The sequence below is a fragment of the Nomascus leucogenys genome, chromosome 8, assembly GCF_006542625.1.
Source record: "Nomascus leucogenys isolate Asia chromosome 8, Asia_NLE_v1, whole genome shotgun sequence".
In the NCBI taxonomy this organism is placed as follows: Eukaryota; Metazoa; Chordata; class Mammalia; order Primates; family Hylobatidae; genus Nomascus; species Nomascus leucogenys.
The window spans coordinates 12,663,179-12,680,668 of NC_044388.1; the positions used below are offsets into that span (position 1 = coordinate 12,663,179).

A 17,490-nucleotide genomic window follows, 5' to 3' on the forward strand; every position below is an offset into this window, starting at 1 on the left:
GTCCCAGTTCACAAAAGAGAGAGAAAGAGAGAGAGAGAAAGGGAAGTCACCCTTCCTTAGCCTTTTTGTTCTATTTAGGCTCTTAACAGATTGGACGATGCCCACCCACACTGGTGAGGGTGGATCTTCTTTACTCAGTCTACTGATTCAAAGGCTAATTTCTTCTGGAATCACTCTCACAGACACACCCGGAAATAATGTTTTACCAGCTATCTGGGCATCCTTTAGCCCAGTCAAGTTGGCACATAAAATTAACTATCACACCTTGAAAGAGCCAATGGTTCATCCCCACAGGAATGAAAATTCCTGGTATGAATTTTCCTTTCCTTCCTGTAACACCTCAGCTACAGCACTATCTGAGGGTTATGAAATGCCTGGTACACAGGCATGGAATCTCATATAACATAGAATTTGACCACCATTTTACAGCGAGGAGTGGGCCCATGACCGGGGGGTCCACTGGTTGTATCACATATCACACCACCCAGAGGCAGCTTTCTGGAATGGCCTTCTAAAAGTGCAACTAAAGTGCTTGCTTGGAGGAAACACTCTGAAAGAGTGGGGTGCCATCCTTCAGGACACAACATATTTATGTCTATCCAGAGATGTGTATTGGGTGCTCTGTTCCCAGTAGGAAGGATACAGACATTAAAGAGGTGTAAATAGGAGTGGCCCCACTAATCCTCACTCCTAATGATCTACTAGGAGATCTTGTGTTTCTTATTCCTGAAACTCTGAGCTTTTCAGTGTTGGAGGTTCTTGTCCCAAATAGAGAAGATCCTTGCCAGGTGATACTGCAAGGGTCCCCCTGTATTACAGACTACTGCAGGGCATCTTGGACTCCTTGTGCTTTGGCACCAGCAAGTAAAAAATAGTTACACTGGTAGAAGTAATTAACCCTGATTGGCAAGAGGAGGTAAGGCTGCTCTCACACGATAGCAGCAGGGAGGAATAGATATGGTACCTATGAGATCCACTTTGGGCCTCCTGGTACTCCCTTGCCCCATTGTAACTGTGAACAGACATGTGCAGCAACCCTGAACTGAGAAAGTTATGACAATCAAGCATTTAGCACCTCAGGGAGGTGAGTTGCACAACCAGCTGAGCAAACAACCTCTGATGAGGAACCTTCTGAGGATGAAGGGAATTTAGAATGAATATTGAGAAGGGACAAGATGAGTTGCTGCTCGAGAACAACTACAGTGACAGGGGCTGTAATTCATCTCAGTAACCTCCTTCTTGTTAGTTCCTCCGAGGAAAAAAGGCTTCTGGAACCTACATGCAGAAGTAAATCTGTGAAGCTCAAGGGGTGCGCTGTGGCAGTTGTGAGAATGTGCCTCACAGACCTCCAGCTAGAAAGAGCACAACAGATCAGGGGTCCTAGCTGCTGCTGCTGCTGCTGCACTATAAAATACATCACCGATTTTGTGCTGAGGCCACTCCTTCCACAGGCATCCAGTGACTGGATGTGGCAAGAGTATTAAGGTAGACCCTCTCTTGGGCGACGCAGAACTACTCTATGACTGACTTTTTTTTTTTTTTAGACGAAGTCTCACTCTGCCTCCCAGGCTGGAGTGCAGTGGTGTGGTCTCGGCCCACTACAACCTCCACCTCCTAGGTTCAAGCCATTCTCCTGCCTCAGCCTCCCGAGTAGCTGGGATTACAGGTGCCCACCACCATTCCTGGCTAATTTTTGTATTTTTAGTAGAGACGGGGTTTCACCATGTTAGCCAGGCTGGTCTTGAACTCCTGATCTCAGGTGATCCACCTGTCTTGGCCTCCCAAAGTGCTGGGATTACAGGCATAAGCCACCGCGCCCAGCCTATGTGACTGATTTTGGCTTGAGGACTCCCCAGTGATTGTGCCGAACCTTCTTTAGACAAGGACAGCCTTAGACAAGCCAGCCTAGAATGCTTCCCCTCAGCTTTTCTCAGATCTTCATTGTGGCTTGACAACTGTCCCAGCCATACAAGGCTTTCTTCCTCTTGTTCTCAAATACGCATTTCCCCAATAAAACCGTGCACAGTTAATTTCATCATAGTGTCTGCTTCTCAGAGGACCTGAACTTTATAGCTTAGATGTGAGGGGTAAGAAGAAAGAAGAGTTAAGAATTAGCCCCTGGTTTCTGGCTTGGGCAAGTGAGTGCATGGTGATTGTCAGTCACTGAGATAAGGAAGACCAGGGATCTCCATTTAAAGAGAAAAGACATAGCAAGAGGACAGAGTGGGGGTGTGTGGAAGGACAAAAGCAAGGAAAGGCAGAGAGGCCTCAGGTTAGGAGGACAGTTCCACTTGCTACAGGTTTCTGTTGCAGATGAAGTTACTCTTTCCCCACTAAAGCCTGGTCCCAATTCTGTAAATCTTAAGAGCAGCTCTCACTTCACTCATGGCTCAAAAACAGATTCTCATAAAAACATGTGTAAGGGGATTGGACAGAAGAAAGCTACCCTGGGTTTCTGTCTTAGCTTGGGCTGCTGTAACAAAATACCACAGTTTGGGCGGCTTAAACAACAGACAGTTATTGTAGCCACCTTCTGTCTTTGTTGCTCACTTAGCCTTTCCATGGTCTATATGAAGAGAGAGAAAGAGAGATCTAACTTCCCCTTCTTCTCAGGGACCTATTCTAAACCTACTTACCTCCAAAGGCCCTGCCTCCAAACACCATCACATTGTGGGTTAGGGCTTCAACATAGGGAGGGGCACAAACATTCAATCCATAACAGTTTCTTTCAGCCATATTGGAAAGTGCTCATTCTCAGACTCTCAGGCTTTATAAAGTCCTGTGCCATGTGGACACTTAGCATAGATGACCCTAAGCTGATTTCAGTTCCTTACAGGAAAAAGGAACTAAACTCTTGCCTACAGAACTTAGCAAGGTCTCTTCAAATAGCCCCTCGCTGTCAGAAAGGTGCCACTCTTTTCTATAGGCTTCTTGCAGACCCTGTTCTTCAGTCTTTGAAAGTGGTGTCTGGGGCACAACTGGTTTATAGGGAACATTTATTAACTTTTTCCCCCTTATCTCCCTGAACTTATCCCCCACCTACTCTTTTATCTGCAAGTAAATTTAAAAAAGGGGGGGAAACTACATGTGTGAACACAATAATTTCCAGAACAAATCCGGAAATCAATTATTGATAGCTATGTAAAGTGTTGCAAACAGGGGCATGTTTGACTGCTGTGGCTGAGTGGAGAACAAAGAGCATTATCACCAGATACACAAGGCTAGATTCATTTCCTTCGAAGTGCAGAACAGTTTAAAATATTGCTAAGGGACAAAGAGATTTTACTCTGGTGCTAACTCATTGATTTTTAGTGAGAAATACTTTTTAACAATTATTTTTGTCAGGATTTAATGTTGATAATGTCAGTCCTTAATGCAAGTCAATTATTTTATTATTCCTGTATGGGTTTCCTAGTGTTATGCTATGGGTTGTTCTTAGTCTGCAGTGAAATGCCTCTGTCCAGCCATCTCCTCTCCATTCATATAAACCCAACATTCCAGTCTTTGTTCCAACTTCAGAACAGTGGTGAAGGGAATTGGCATTGTTGATAAGATATCACTTTGTGTACTGGTTTTTCCCTGTTAATAACTGAATGCTTTAACAAGTTTATCAGCCCCGCTTGCTTAACAAATATGTTAAAACCGGAACTGTGGTTCCAAAGGCTCCAAAGTAAAGAGGACAAATATTGCTGGGTTGAAAATTTCCTTCTTGCAATAAATCTGAGTTCAAAGAAGCTATAGAATTAAGCATTGTGCTTTTCATGTGAAATTCAATTCGACAAACATTTATTGTTAAAAAAAATTATTTTAACTTCCCCTTCTTAATACAGCGGATCCTGTAGAAGCAGGAAGTTTAGTGCCAAACACTGAACTGTTTTCAACTGAGGTTATCAGAGGTCATCCATAGGGCTGAAGAGTTGGGGAAATGTCTCCTTTTCTCCTCCAGTTCAATGGTTTTTCTCCCTGGCCTGCCCTTTTTTTTTTTTTTAACGCTAGTTCCAAACATCCAAGTATAATAGAAAAACGCTGAATTCAGAGGTTTTGTCTTATCCTGTTAATTTATTTGGGGCCACATCAATTCACATTTCCTAAGTTCTCATCAGTCAGCAACAATTGCCCAGGCTCCATAGTCTGTTGGACTGACCAAGTCCGGCTTACATTATAATGGAGGAAGCAAGAACTCTCTCGCACGACTCAGAAATTCCTGGGAAAGTAGACAACACCTGAATGCATATGTGACTGCCATCGGTGTATTCAGACACATCCATTGTTCAAAGACAAGTAGTTCTTTGTACATCTCTACTCAGATATCTACATTGGGGTTCCTAGGGGTTGCTTGGCTAGTTGGAGAAGGCCTGAGATTGTGTAGTGAAGAAATCCAGAAGAATTTTGAGCAGAGTTAGTGTCAAGGAGGGTCAGGGAGCAGGGACTTTTCTTAGGGAAGGTGATATGTAGGAGAAGGTATGGACAAGTGACATCCTGGGTTAAGGTACTGATGTAAAATATGGCGCCAGGGTTCAGGGTCTCCTGAAGCCCATCCTTGGAGCTTCTAGGGATCTGTAAAGTCCGGGTTAAGAGCTGCTGCTGTGACACCTGCCTGAACAGACAGAAGTTAGTGTGGTATAGGCCAGGAAAGGCAGAAAGGGGCGCAGAAGGAAGGGAAAGTAGTTCTGTTTCTCAAACCAAAGGGAATGCTGAAGGATGGATGTGGGGGGCCCTGAGAAGTTCCAGGTAGAGTGGCTCAGATGACAGGAGGCCTTCTCAAAAGGACACAGGAAGGACTTTGGGCTATGAACCTACAGAGGCTCCAAGTACCGGTGACCTGGCTTCTGAACACATCTCATCAACTCTTATACAGGGTTGAAGATTTCCCTCTTAAAAGTTCACTGGGGACCAGGCGCGGTGGCTCATGCCTGTAATCCCAGCACTTTGGGAGGCCAAAGTGGGTGGATCACTTGAGGTCAGGAGTTCGAGACCAGCCTGGCCAATATGGTGAAACCCTGTCTCTACTAAAAATACAAAGATTATCCAGGAATGGTGGCACATGCCTGTAGTCCCAGCTACTTGGGAGGCTGAGGCAGGAGAATCACTTGAACCAGGGAGGCAGAGGTTGCAGTGAGCCAAGATCACACCACTGCACTCCAGCCTGGGTGACAGAGGGAGACTCTGTCTCAAAAAAACAAAACAAAACAAAACAAAAAAAAAACAAGGTTAGAATAGGGAATAGACTTCACTCATCTGAACAAAACAAAACAACTTAATGTTTGTTATCAGGGAGTACAAATACCATTCATATTGATATAATTCTATTTTTCTCTTCCATTTTCCTTGGTAGAAAGTGACAATAACTTCTTTGGTTTAAAGAGACCTTTCATTCTCCCAGTGAGCCTGAGGTCAGTCATTTTCTGCACTTTTCAAGGGAGTTGAGGCTCTGGGCAGTTTAGGGGCTTGTCTATGCCTTCAGCCTGTGGTGGCTGGAGGCATAACTCCAAGCTCAGTGCTACTTCCATCATACTTTCTACTTGGTTCTTGGTCAGATAGGTCCTACTTTTGTGCTTGGGATTTCACTGCATTGCTGATCCTCACATCCATCCTCACCTGACAAAGGCCATTAACTACATCACTGATCTCTGTCTTGACCACTTGTTCAATAGTTTTAGCCACTGGGCTAGCAGTTGGGAGGCACTAAGATATGTGACCCACCTGAGGCCCAGGAATGCATTATCACTCCCACAGATGGGGTCCTCTAGTTACCCCTGGGCAAGGAGCAGGAGCACTAATCTCCACTCCCCTTCATAGGAAAGAACAACCAATCTGTCCAATTACAGAGAACTTTGGAAAGATGCCAAGGCACTCTGAGCCCAGAATTGAAGAAGTCCAGAGAAGAAATTCAGCTCCAAAAGGAAGAGGTTTGTGGAGCCCCACAAGCTGTTTCTGGGGTCCTTGGACACATAGAAAACCAGAAGCCATCAACGAGTGGGGCAGCTTTAACTCCCTTCATGTAGGACCTGCTATGTTAGAATCCAAAGTCTGCTCAGGAGCAAGCCTACCTGCTCACACTAGAGCATCCAGGGGGAACTGTGGATATCTGCTCACGGGCAAGACAGGTGATTCTCAGCAGAGGATGGCTCCAAAGAAGATTGCTAAGAGCTCATTTCAGGGGCAGTGGGGAATAGGCCACAGGTGAGTGCTAACGCCTTGGGAAATGCGGGGACTGCCACATCAGTGGAGGACAACAAAGCTGGCTTCCTGAGACTGGGAGGAGGTTCATACCCCATAAGGGGGACCTTGGGGAAAAAGGAGCCTTCCTGCAGCCACTGTGACTGACACTGAGGAATCACTTCTCATTCTAGATCACTGGGCCTTTGGACTGCAGGGCTTTGTTCATTGCTTATTTGTGGTGATGGGCTTTCTTTCCTTTTAATCAAACTTTGTGCTTGCAAAGGGGAGTTTGTACCACCTTATAGGGTCTCTGTCCATACTTTTGATTCAAGCTAAACTGATCAAGTGCAGGATATGTTGGCTCCAAGGTTATGCCAGGATACAGTTTTCTCCAGGTGAAATAATCCCATTATAACCCCCATAATAGATCCACAAACAGGCAGGATTAGTGTGTGGGTCACCTTAAAAATCTGGTAAACCCCTCTTGTTCCCAAGTGTCTGTGTTTGGGGGAACTTAGTAAAGGGAGGAGCGTCCTGGGAACTTTTTGTGTTTAGTCTCAATCTGCCAATGATTTACTTACTCCTGTGTTGTTGAATTGGAAGATTGGGTGGCAATTTATCAGAAAGTGTAGCAGGAAGAACTTGTCATTTCTAAGACCTCAAATACTGGTTAACTGCGTTTGCAGCTAGAAGGTAGGCTCTGATTCACTGTTTTGTATTTTCTAAAAGGGTTATATGTAATTTGAAAGATAGACCCGCCAAGACTTGAGATCTGTGTTCTCCTTGGTTAGAGCTAACATTTATGGTGAGGAAAGCACTGCAGGTAACAGTTCAGAGCCTGGACTTCGGTGGCAGGTGGATGCAAGTTACGGTCACGGCTCTGCTACTTGCTAATTGTGTGATCTTGGCAATTTATTTAACTCTTTAGCCTTCAGTTTACTTCCTTTGTTAATTTTTTTCTTAGTTTTATTAGTTTTTCAATTATGTTTTCTGAACCTAGAGATACTTTTGCCTCTTTTAATATTCATAGTAGAAATTCCTTTCTCTTGTTTTATTGCATTGGTTACAATTATCAGATTGTAACCAATGATGTCAGTGACAATGACAATGGACATTCATATCATATTCCTGATCTTAATGGGATGTTTCAAATGTTTCATATTCAGTATGATAATTGCTATATGTTCTGGTAGACATTGTTTAAAATCAGTTTAAGAAAGTTTCCTTGTACTTTAAAAAAATTGTGAATGGATCTTAAAGTTAGTCACATTCTTGGCATCTCTTGAGCCAAAATGATCATATGGCTTTTCTTCTTTAGTCTGTTAAGATAATGCATTTTATCAATAGTTTTCCCTATTAACTAATTATTTTTAATGTCAAATCATTTTAAAATCAAGATAAATCCTGATTGGTTATGATGCATTTTTCTTTCTCACACATTTCTTGTCTTTTTCTTTTTCTTTTTTTTTTTAAATTGTTGTGATGATTTTCACTATGCTGCCCAAGCTAGTCTTGAACTCTTGGACTCAGGGGATCCTCCTGCCTCAGCCTCCCTAGTAGTTGGGACTACAGGCATGTGCCACCATGCCTGGCTGCATTTTTCTTTTTAATATTGCTGGACTTGATTTCATCATATTTTATTTAGGATATTTAAAATTTAAGTTTTTAAATGATATTCATGTATCATTTTCTTGTGTGCTATCTTTATCAGGTTTTGCAGCTGTGATTTTTAATTAGTTGTATTGATTTAAAGGAGCAGGCTGGCACAGAGAAGAGGACATGCGGAAGGAGCTCCAGCTGTCCCTGTCAGTCACCTTGCTGCTTGTCTGTGGCTTCCTCTACCAGTTCACCCTGAAGTCCAGCTGCCTCTTCTGCTTGCCTTCTTTCAAGTCCCACCAGGGGCTGGAAGCCCTCCTGAGCCACAGACGTGGCATTGTGTTTCTAGAGACCTCGGAGAGAATGGAGCCGCCCCACTTGGTCTCCTGTTCTGTAGAGTCTGCTGCCAAGATTTATCCTGAGTGGGCTGTGGTGTTCTTTATGAAGGGTCTTACCGATTCCACACCGATGCCCTCAAACTCCACATACCCAGCTTTTTCCTTCCTCTCAGCAATAGACAACGTTTTCCTCTTCCCTTTGGAGATGAAAAGGCTGTTTGAAGACACACCATTGTTTTCATGGTACAATCAAGTAAGTGTTTAGGGAAACTTAAACTGTCAACGAATTGTATATATGGGTAAACTGAGGGTAATGACTCAGGTCGGAGATGGGACTAGAACCCACATTTGGGTTGACTCTCATTTGGCCTTCTTTTTACTATGTTGAGAACTGATTCAAATAAACAGGGGAGACTTATGTTAGGTGCATCTTTATTCTGGTGTCTTTTGCTTCTAGCCTTATTTCTTTTAGGATCTCGGTTACTCTGGAGACTATTCTTAACTGAATGAGTTTTTATATCTTTTCTAGGTGTATAGAACACTTATTTTTCACTACAGTTTTAAATCCACATATGTTAAACTTTTTTTTTTGCACTTAAAGTGGAAACCAGGCAATATTTAACATGAAAATGATGTAAATAGAAAATTCATGAAGGATCGGTGAAATGCTGCGATATGAGATTGGGTTGTATTAAGATATGATTGAGAAACTCCTGGAGCTCAGAGGAATTTTGTAATCCCCAAGTTTGTAGCAGACCATAATAAGGGAATAATGTGCCAATCTAATATTTCTCTTATAGAGGAGCTGAAATCAGGTTGCTTAAAGAAATTTTAGTACAACCACTCAATGATTCCATTATGCAGGCTTTAACTATGATTTTTTAAAACTGACATCCTATGAAGACTATAACACAATATGGAATTAAAACCATCTTATGTCATAATGTAATTATATATAATGTAATTATAATAGTTATAACGATTTAAGTTATGCAAAACCCCACACACATCTATTGAAAAAGAAAAGACCTGAAAGAACTATACAACACACAATAATAGTAGGTGTTTTAGTATAATTGGATTAGGAGTGAATTTAGTGATGACAATGTGTTGATCTTACAAATGAAATTATTTTAGAAAACAAAAAGTAATTTAAAAATTGACATAAAAATAATACTATTCACATTGGGTGTGCTGGCATGCACCTGTAGTCTCAGCTACTCCAGGGGCCAAGGCGGGAGGATCGCTGGAGCCCAGGAGTTCAAAGGCCAGCCTGGGCAACATAGCGAGACTCTGTCTCAAACAAACACACAAGCAAAAATGATACTATTTGCTTGCCACATAAAGTTCTGTCTAAATTCTAATCATAGGCTGTAGCAAATATTAGCAAACTTTTTTTTCTGCATAGGGCCAGATAGTAAATATTTTCGGCCTTGTGGGCTAAGGTGGTAAAATTGAGGATATTATGAAGGTACTTGTGGTAGTTTCCTCCGTCTGCTACAACAAATTACCACCAACCTGGTGGCATAAAACGACAGAAATTCATTCTCTCACAGTTCTGGAGGCCAGAAGTCCCAGATTATTTTCACTGGGCCAATATCAAACTGCTGGCAGGGCTGCATTTCCTCCTGAGTTCCTAGGGAAGGATGATCCCTTGCCTCTGACAAGCTTCTGTGGCTGCTGGCATTCCTTGGCCAATAGCCCCTCACTCCAGTCTCTGTCTCCATCTTCAAATCTCTTTTCCTCTGTTTGTGTAAAATCTCCCTCTGTCTCTCCCTTTAAATGACACTTGTGATTGCATTTAGGGCCCATCCAGGATACTCTCCCCATCTTAAGGTTCCTAATGACATCTGCAAAGATACTTTTCCCATATGAGGTAACATTAACAGGTTCCAGGAATTAGGACCTGAGGTCTTTGGGTGGCCATTATTTAGCCTACTCTCTGCCCCACCTCATTTGCCTGGGAAGTGGGTGGACTGTCCTGGGTGGAGGGCATGCTTGTACCTAGTTGCTGTCAGCTGGAGACATTTTTTGGACTAAGTGACACACATGATGGGGAGGGATCTGGTGGGCCAGAAAGGTAGGGGCTGTGGCTGGGAATGGCTCCTGGGGTCAGTTTATTCTTGGCCCCATTGACTTCTAGATCCCAAAGTGTGTATCTCTCCTTCTGAAGAGCCTTGAAGTCCTCAAATTGGGACCCATCAGGAGGAGGTGGGGCAGTTCATGGATTGAGTTTCCACTGTGTTGGCAGCTGCCAACAGCAGGGTTCCCAACAAGCAGGTGGCACTGCCCTGCACAGTGGCAGGGCGGGCAGAGGGGTAGGGAGGCAGTTTCTGGGAGTGGAGGGGACACCCCAGCTTGGTCTTTGTGGCTCTCAGTGCTAACTTGCTAGAGGGTGCTCTGGGACTCTACAAGTTTCCTGATGCCTGGGCTAGACTAACACTACCTGATACAGTTTGAATATATGTCCTCACCGAATCTCATGTGGAATTGGAATTCCATTGTTGGAGGTGGGGCCTGGTAGGAGGTAATTGGGTGATGGGGGTGGATCACTCACGACTTGGTGCTGTCCTCAGGATAGTGAGTGGGTTCTCGTGAGATCTGGTTGTTTAAAAGTGTGTGGTACCTACCCCCCCACCTCCACTCTCTCTCTTGCTCCTGCTCTCACCATGTGACGCGCCTACTCTTGCTTCACCTTCAGCTGTGAGTAAAAGCTCCCTGAGGCCTCCCCAGAAGCCAAGCAAATGCTGTTGCTTTGCTTCCTGTACAGCCTGCAGAACCGTGAGCCAATCAAACCTCTTTTCTTTATAAATTACCCAGTCTCAGGTATTTCCTTATAGGAATGCAACAACGGCCTAACACACTGTCTAAATTGTATTTTGCTCCTTGAAAAAAATCTGTAATTAAATGATTTTGGGAGAAGCTGCATACCACATCCTTTTCTTACAGATGAATCACACACATGAGGATATTAAAGCCTCTTTATCGTTCTGAACTAAAGAAATTTAACTGGATTCAACCCATCACTTCCTAAACTTATTTGAGCATGGAACCCTCTTTCAGTGTGACACATAAATAATCTCTTGGCACTGATGTTCCATGGAACACAATTTAGATTGCTCTGAGCTGCAACTTAATTTTACTACATTGGATTTTAGGAGCAAGATGGACTCTGAGCTAGAGAGCTCCTAAGTGTTTGCTCTGTCTGAGCCTGCAGGATACTACAGTAGGCTGTAATCTACAGGGATCACACCACAATACCCTAGGGGTACTGAGCTGTGGCATGTGCTTCCCCAGTTAGGCCACCACAGGATAGCTGGGAACCACCTGTTAGGAAAGACCCAAGGTGCCATCACTTCCTTGTGACCACTGGGTTTTCTGCACTGATCTGGGCTATTGCAGCCCTTGATGATGCCCAGGAATGAGAACTATGGGCATAGGGTGGGGATAGGCAACTGTTCTCTGAGCAGCTAGAACCTTAAACCTCTTTCCGCTGGTCATCCTTATTGGAGTGCTTATGTTGTTTTTTGTTTCGTTGTTGTTTTTTTTTTTTTTTTTGAGACAGTCTTGCTCTGTCACGCAGGCTGGAGTGCAGTGGCGCGATCTCGGCTCACTATAACCTCCACTTCCCGGGTTCAGGTGATTCTCCTGCCTCAGCCTCCCAAGTAGCTGGGACTACAAGCACGCGCCACCATGCCCAGCTAATTTTTGTATTTTTAGTAGAGATGTGGTTTCACCACGTTGGCCAGGATGGTCTCGATCTCTTGACCTCATGATCTGCCCACCTCAGTCTCCCAAAGTGCTGGGATTACAGGTGTAAGCCACCGTGCCCTGCCCCCTGTCATAATTTTTAATTTAAAAAATAGGAGTGATCGTAGTACCTATTTTTGAGGACTTGTGTAGATTAAAAAGAGCTTAGAACAATTATTGATAAATGTTAGCTGTTATTATTAGGTTTTTAGCAATTGTATACAATGTCACGATTTTTTTTTTTTTTTTGAGATGGAATCTCTCTCGCCAGTGGTGCAATCTCAGCTCACTGCATCCTCTGCTTCCCGGGTTCAAGTGATTCTCCTGCCTCAGCCTCTGGAGTAGCTGGGATTACACCATGCCTGGCTATTTTTTTTTTTTTTTTTTTTTTGTATTTTTAGTAGAGATAGGGTTTCACTATGTTGGCCAGGCTGGTCTCCAACTCCCGACCTCGTGATCTGCTCTCCTCGGCCTCCCAAAGTGCTGGGATTACAGGCATGAGCCACCAGTACCCAGCCTTTTTTTTTTTTTTTTTTTTTGAGATGGAGTTTTACTCTTGTTGCCCAGCTGGAGTGCAATGGCACAATCTTGGCTCACTGCAACCTCCACCTCCCAGGTTCAAATGATTCTCCTGTCTCAGCCTCCCTAGTAGCTGGGATTACAGGCGCCTGTCACCACGCCTGGCTAATTTTTGTATTTTTAGTGGAGACGGGGCTTCACCACATTGGCCAGGCTGGTCTCGATCTCCTGACCTCAGGTGATCCACCCACTCCAGCCTCCCAAAGTGCTGGGATTACAGGTGTGAGCCACCACGCCTAGCACAATGTGACAATTTTTAACAACTTGTGAAGATTTCGTCAAAGTTTTAGTTGACCTGCTTTCATTTGACTTGATGGCAGAATTTTAAAGACTGTTTATTTTGTCAAAAGCCAGGGGTGGTTGTTTAACCTTTTAATCAATGTATTTAAAATTAAAAAACAAACAAACAAAACATTTTGCTTTCTATTTCTCCTCAAAATCTTAGCATTCCATATGAGAACATTGACATTTATGCTGATTTATTTTTATTCTTTTTAAAGTCATTTTCTGTTTTACCCACATTTTAACCTTTGCAGTCATCTGTGACTCCTCTCTCTCCCACCCACATCCAGCCCATCAGCAAATCCTGACCAGCTTCATCTTCATTATGTGCCCTTCCCTCACCCCCACTGTTAGCACCATCATCTCTTGTCTGGATTATGTCAACCAACTCCTAATTTGCCTTTGCTTCTGCCCTTGCCATCTACCAACCCTACCCCAGACTGATTTCCACACAGCAGCCAGAGTGACCCTTTGAAGAGTAATTGAGATCACTTCCCTCCTTTCTTCTAAACTTTCCAAATCACTTCAGTCTTGGCCCCAGCCTACATGATCTGGCCTCCCTCCCCACCCCTCTCCAATTCTGATCTCATTGCCTACCCCACTCCCTTCTCAGCTCTGCTTCAGCCCACTGCCTCCTCCTTGTTCCCAGACATGGCACGTGTGCTTTTGCCTCAGGACCCTTGTATTCACTGGGATACAGACCTGAGCTTCAGTGACTTTTATGTCCTGCATTTGTGGAACTATATGAACCAGGAAGGGAGGTCCGTGGATAGAGGGAGCAACCCACTGGTGAACAATCTCTACTGCAAGAGAAGAGAGTTCTAGGAGTTCCCTCCTCCTGGAACTCTCTTTTCTCAGCTATGGGCATGGTTCACCCACCCACTTCATTCCAGTTTCTGGGGGAACTAATGTAATACAGCGCTCCACCCTGGCCCCTTCACAGTCCCTTCACCCAGCTTTTTTTCTTCATAGCTGTTGTCAACATCTGACACAGAATGTTTATTTATTATCTGTCTCCTCCCAGTAGGGATTTCTGTTTGTTTGTTCACTGCTGTATCCGTAGCAGTTTTAATAGAATTCAGCACATAGTAAATAGGCCCTCAATAAATTAATTCCTTTAATAATAAAGGAATTAATACATGAGCAAAGGTATGCATTTTAAGATTGTTTTTACCAATTTTTCAAACAGCAGACATACTGATTTTTTTCATTGTCAGTTGTTAGCATTTTAAGGGCTTTATTTGGTTCTTCCTCTACAGTTTCATATTTGTAGTTTATGTACACCCACATTGAAGAATGACTCATACAGTGCATTGTGAAATCTTTTCTGGATTTCTTCTTTATCTTTCCAATGCTTTAATGTTTTTAAAAAAACCATTTCATGAAATCTTTAAAAGCTGCTAAAACCTTCCCATTGATACTGATTGCTGCAAACTTTTTACTTACATGAAAAACTTTAGAGTGAGGTAAGTTTGGTAAATTTGCAAAATGGGGCTTGTGGCAAACAGGATTTTGGGAAGCTGGATTCTTTAACCCCTCCCCAGCCTCTCTGGGCCTGGCCTCCTGCTGTGATGCCCCTCCCTCTTCCCCTGGCTACTTGGGGCTGATTTGCACCTGCTCCTGCAGATCAACGCCAGCGCAGAGAGAAACTGGCTCCACGTCAGCTCGGATGCATCCCGCCTGGCCATCATCTGGAAATACGGTGGCATCTACATGGACACCGATGTCATCTCCATCAGGCCCATCCCTGAGGAGAACTTTTTGGCTGCGCAGGCTTCTCGGTACTCTAGTAATGGAGTATTTGGGTTCCTCCCCCACCACCCTTTTTTGTGGGAATGCATGGAAAACTTTGTTGAACACTATAATTCAGACATTTGGGGCAACCAAGGCCCTGAGTTGATGACAAGGATGTTGAGGGTATGGTGTAAACTTGAAGACTTCCAGGAGGTGAGCGACCTCAGGTGCCTGAACATATCCTTCTTACACCCCCAAAGATTTTACCCCATCTCCTATCCAGAGTGGAGGCGCTACTATGAAGTGTGGGATACAGACCCAAGCTTCAATGACTCTTATGCCCTGCATTTGTGGAACCACATGAACCAAGAGGGACGGGCTGTGATTAGAGGAAGCAACACACTGGTGGAAAATCTCTATCGCAAGCACTGTCCCAGGACTTACAGGGACCTGATTCAAGGCCCAGAGGGGTCAGTGACTGGGGAGCTGGGTCCAGGTAACAAATAGAGCTAACACTTGTTTGCTGCTGCTGCAGTGTGGAAATGGACATTTCCTGGAGTGCCACATTTTCACTTGATCTCCACTGTCTCTTGGGGGGGTGGGCAGAGGGTTACCTCTCAAATGTCAGTTAGGATTAGCTTTCTCTGTCTATAATAGAACAATCCCAAATGATACTGGCTATAAAACATACACCCATGGTCCACGTGACTGCTTGACCTCCAACCCACCATGTTTGCATTTCAGGCAGTAGGATGAAGAAAAGAGGAAAGGTGCGCTTGCTTTATTTTGTGAAGACTTCCTGCGAGTACTGTATAACACTTTCTCTTACGTTGCACTGACTGAGATGTAGCTGCAAGAGAGGCTGGCAAGTTTAAGGAGGAAGAAAAAATGGGTACTGGGATAGGCAGCTAACAGTTTTGCTACATGTTCTATTTAATACAGTAAGATTAATTCCAGGACCTATTAGAGCATTGACTGAGGTAAAACAAGACTTGATTTCTAGTCCTGATTTTGGCATTCATTAATGCATTCAGTCAATAAATATTAACTGAGCCTGATCTATGTGCCAAGCATTGATTTAGATGCTGCAGATACAGCTGGATCAAGCAGATGAGGTCCTCAGCACTTATATCCTAATCCCTGGCCTCATGATCCTGTGACAGTCTCCTCCCCTCCCCAGGGTGTCTGCTGTTCTCTACCCTACCTCTTTCCAATATACACATTAACCCTGTCATAATTGGCCCATAGAAGCAACTTACAAACTCAGACTATTTAAAACTGCTGCCCTTTTTAGATTCACATAAAAATTTACCTCCTGCATTTCAAAATGTCATGTTCAAAGCACCATAAATATATACAATTTTTATTTGTCAATTACAAATAAATAAATATATAATTTATTATTTCTTTTCAGGAGGTATGAGAATTAATATTTCTTCAGCAAACACTTATCAGCCAAGGTTTTCTAGAACTTTCCTTTTGATAGTTTGCTTTATGGAAAAAGGTTTATATTTGCCCTCAAATATAAAATTATGATACCCTTTCAAACTATATCCATCTATCCCTCTTTTATTCTAATATTTCCCCCTTTAGGAATCACTGCTGGCCAGGCACAGTGGTTCACACCTGTAATCCTGCACTTTGGGAGGCTGAGGCACGTGGATTGCTTGAGCCCAGGAGTTCAAGACCAGCCTAGGCAAGACGGTGAGACCCTGTCTCTACAAAAAATACAAGAATTAGCCGGGTGTGGTGATGCGTGCCTGTAGTCCAAGCTAGCTGGGAGACTGAGTTGGGAGGATCACCTGAACGTGGGAGGTTGAGGGTACAGTGAGCCAAGATCGTGCCACTGCACTCAGTCTGGGTGACAAAGCCAGATCAAAAAAAAAAAAAAGTCACTGCTTTGACAATCTTATTAAAAAATATTTACAAGTCATGTCTCGTGCCCCAGCTTTATTTATTCACAGCTACTTGCTTTGGACTTGTAGATGTCTGATACCATCGTCAGGCTCTGAGGCCTGCTGCCATACTCCATGGCTGTCTTTTGGGTTGTGTCCTAGGAACCACTACTGGTTTTCAGCTCTCCTGACTGTCTCCACAGGTGAGGATTTCTAGGGCTAGCTGTCTTAGAGACAAGCAGGGACACATACATTGTCTCTCACTTCTACATCTGGAGAATGCATGACAAATGGTTCTTCAACTATTCCTGACCAACAGGGTTTTGAGGGGTTTGATTAGAAATATTTTCAATATTTCAAAAATATGTGAATCGGCCACGCACATTGGCTCATGCCTATAATGCCAGCACTTTGGGAGGCCACGGTGGGAGAACTGCTTGAGCCCAGGAGTTTGAGATCAGACTGGGCAACACAGCAAGACCCTGTCCCTACAAAAAACAAATAGCCAGGCAAGGTGGCTCACCTGTAGTGCTAGCTACTTGGGAGGCTAAGGAAGGAGAATCACCTGAGCCCATGAGTTCTAGGTTATGGTGAACTATGATCATACCACTGCACTCCAGCCTGGGCAAGACAGTGAGACCCTATCTCAAATAAATAAGTAAATAAATGTACACACACACACACACACACGCACACACATACACAAATTCATTTTGACATTAATGATAATTTGATGTTTATAGGGAGCTTTACCCGGCAGTAAATTATGTTTTTGATTAATAAAAAATGTAGCAAATAAAATAATAATGTATTACTTAATGAATCCAGTTTGCTTAGTGAAAAAGAACATTTCAAAACATGGTGGTGGTGATGATGGCAAGAGTAGTAAGTGGTAAGAAATGTGAAGTTCCTGGGACCCCAGATAACCCTGGATTCCTTCTGGCCTTTTGTGAATCTATGCCATGAATTTATATCAGGCTACATTTTGCAAATAGGCTCATGCTGGTGTTTTTCCCTGTATTAATTTTTTTTCAAATCCTACTCATTCTTAGAATTTCAAACAGGATTGTGTGGGGCAAAAAGTGAAAGTGCATGTTGTGTACTACTGTCATGTTTGTAGGTACCTCTCACTCTTTCTCTGCATATATATTCAT

General features: G+C 43.5%; 1 protein-coding gene across 1 annotated transcript; it reads left to right on the forward strand.

Moving 5' to 3' along the window:
- The first annotated feature begins 6,806 nt into the window (after positions 1–6,806).
- On the forward strand, positions 6,807–15,494 carry A4GNT (alpha-1,4-N-acetylglucosaminyltransferase). Its single transcript, XM_003265279.3, has 3 exons — positions 6,807–6,985; positions 7,916–8,349; positions 14,334–15,494. The coding sequence occupies exons 2-3, from the start codon at positions 7,942–7,944 to the stop codon at positions 14,946–14,948; spliced, it is 1,023 nt and encodes a 340-aa protein (XP_003265327.3). The 5' UTR covers positions 6,807–6,985; positions 7,916–7,941; the 3' UTR covers positions 14,949–15,494.
- Positions 15,495–17,490: the final 1,996 nt, after the last annotated feature.

Excerpts from the sequence above, each read along its gene's own strand:
- A4GNT (XM_003265279.3), top strand. The coding sequence starts at position 7,942 with ATGCGGAAGGAGCTCCAGCTGTCCCTGTCAGTCACCTTGCTGCTTGTC. Across the intron at positions 8,350-14,333 it reads TGTTTTCATGGTACAATCAA|ATCAACGCCAGCGCAGAGAG; the intron begins GTAAGTGTTTAG and ends CTGCTCCTGCAG.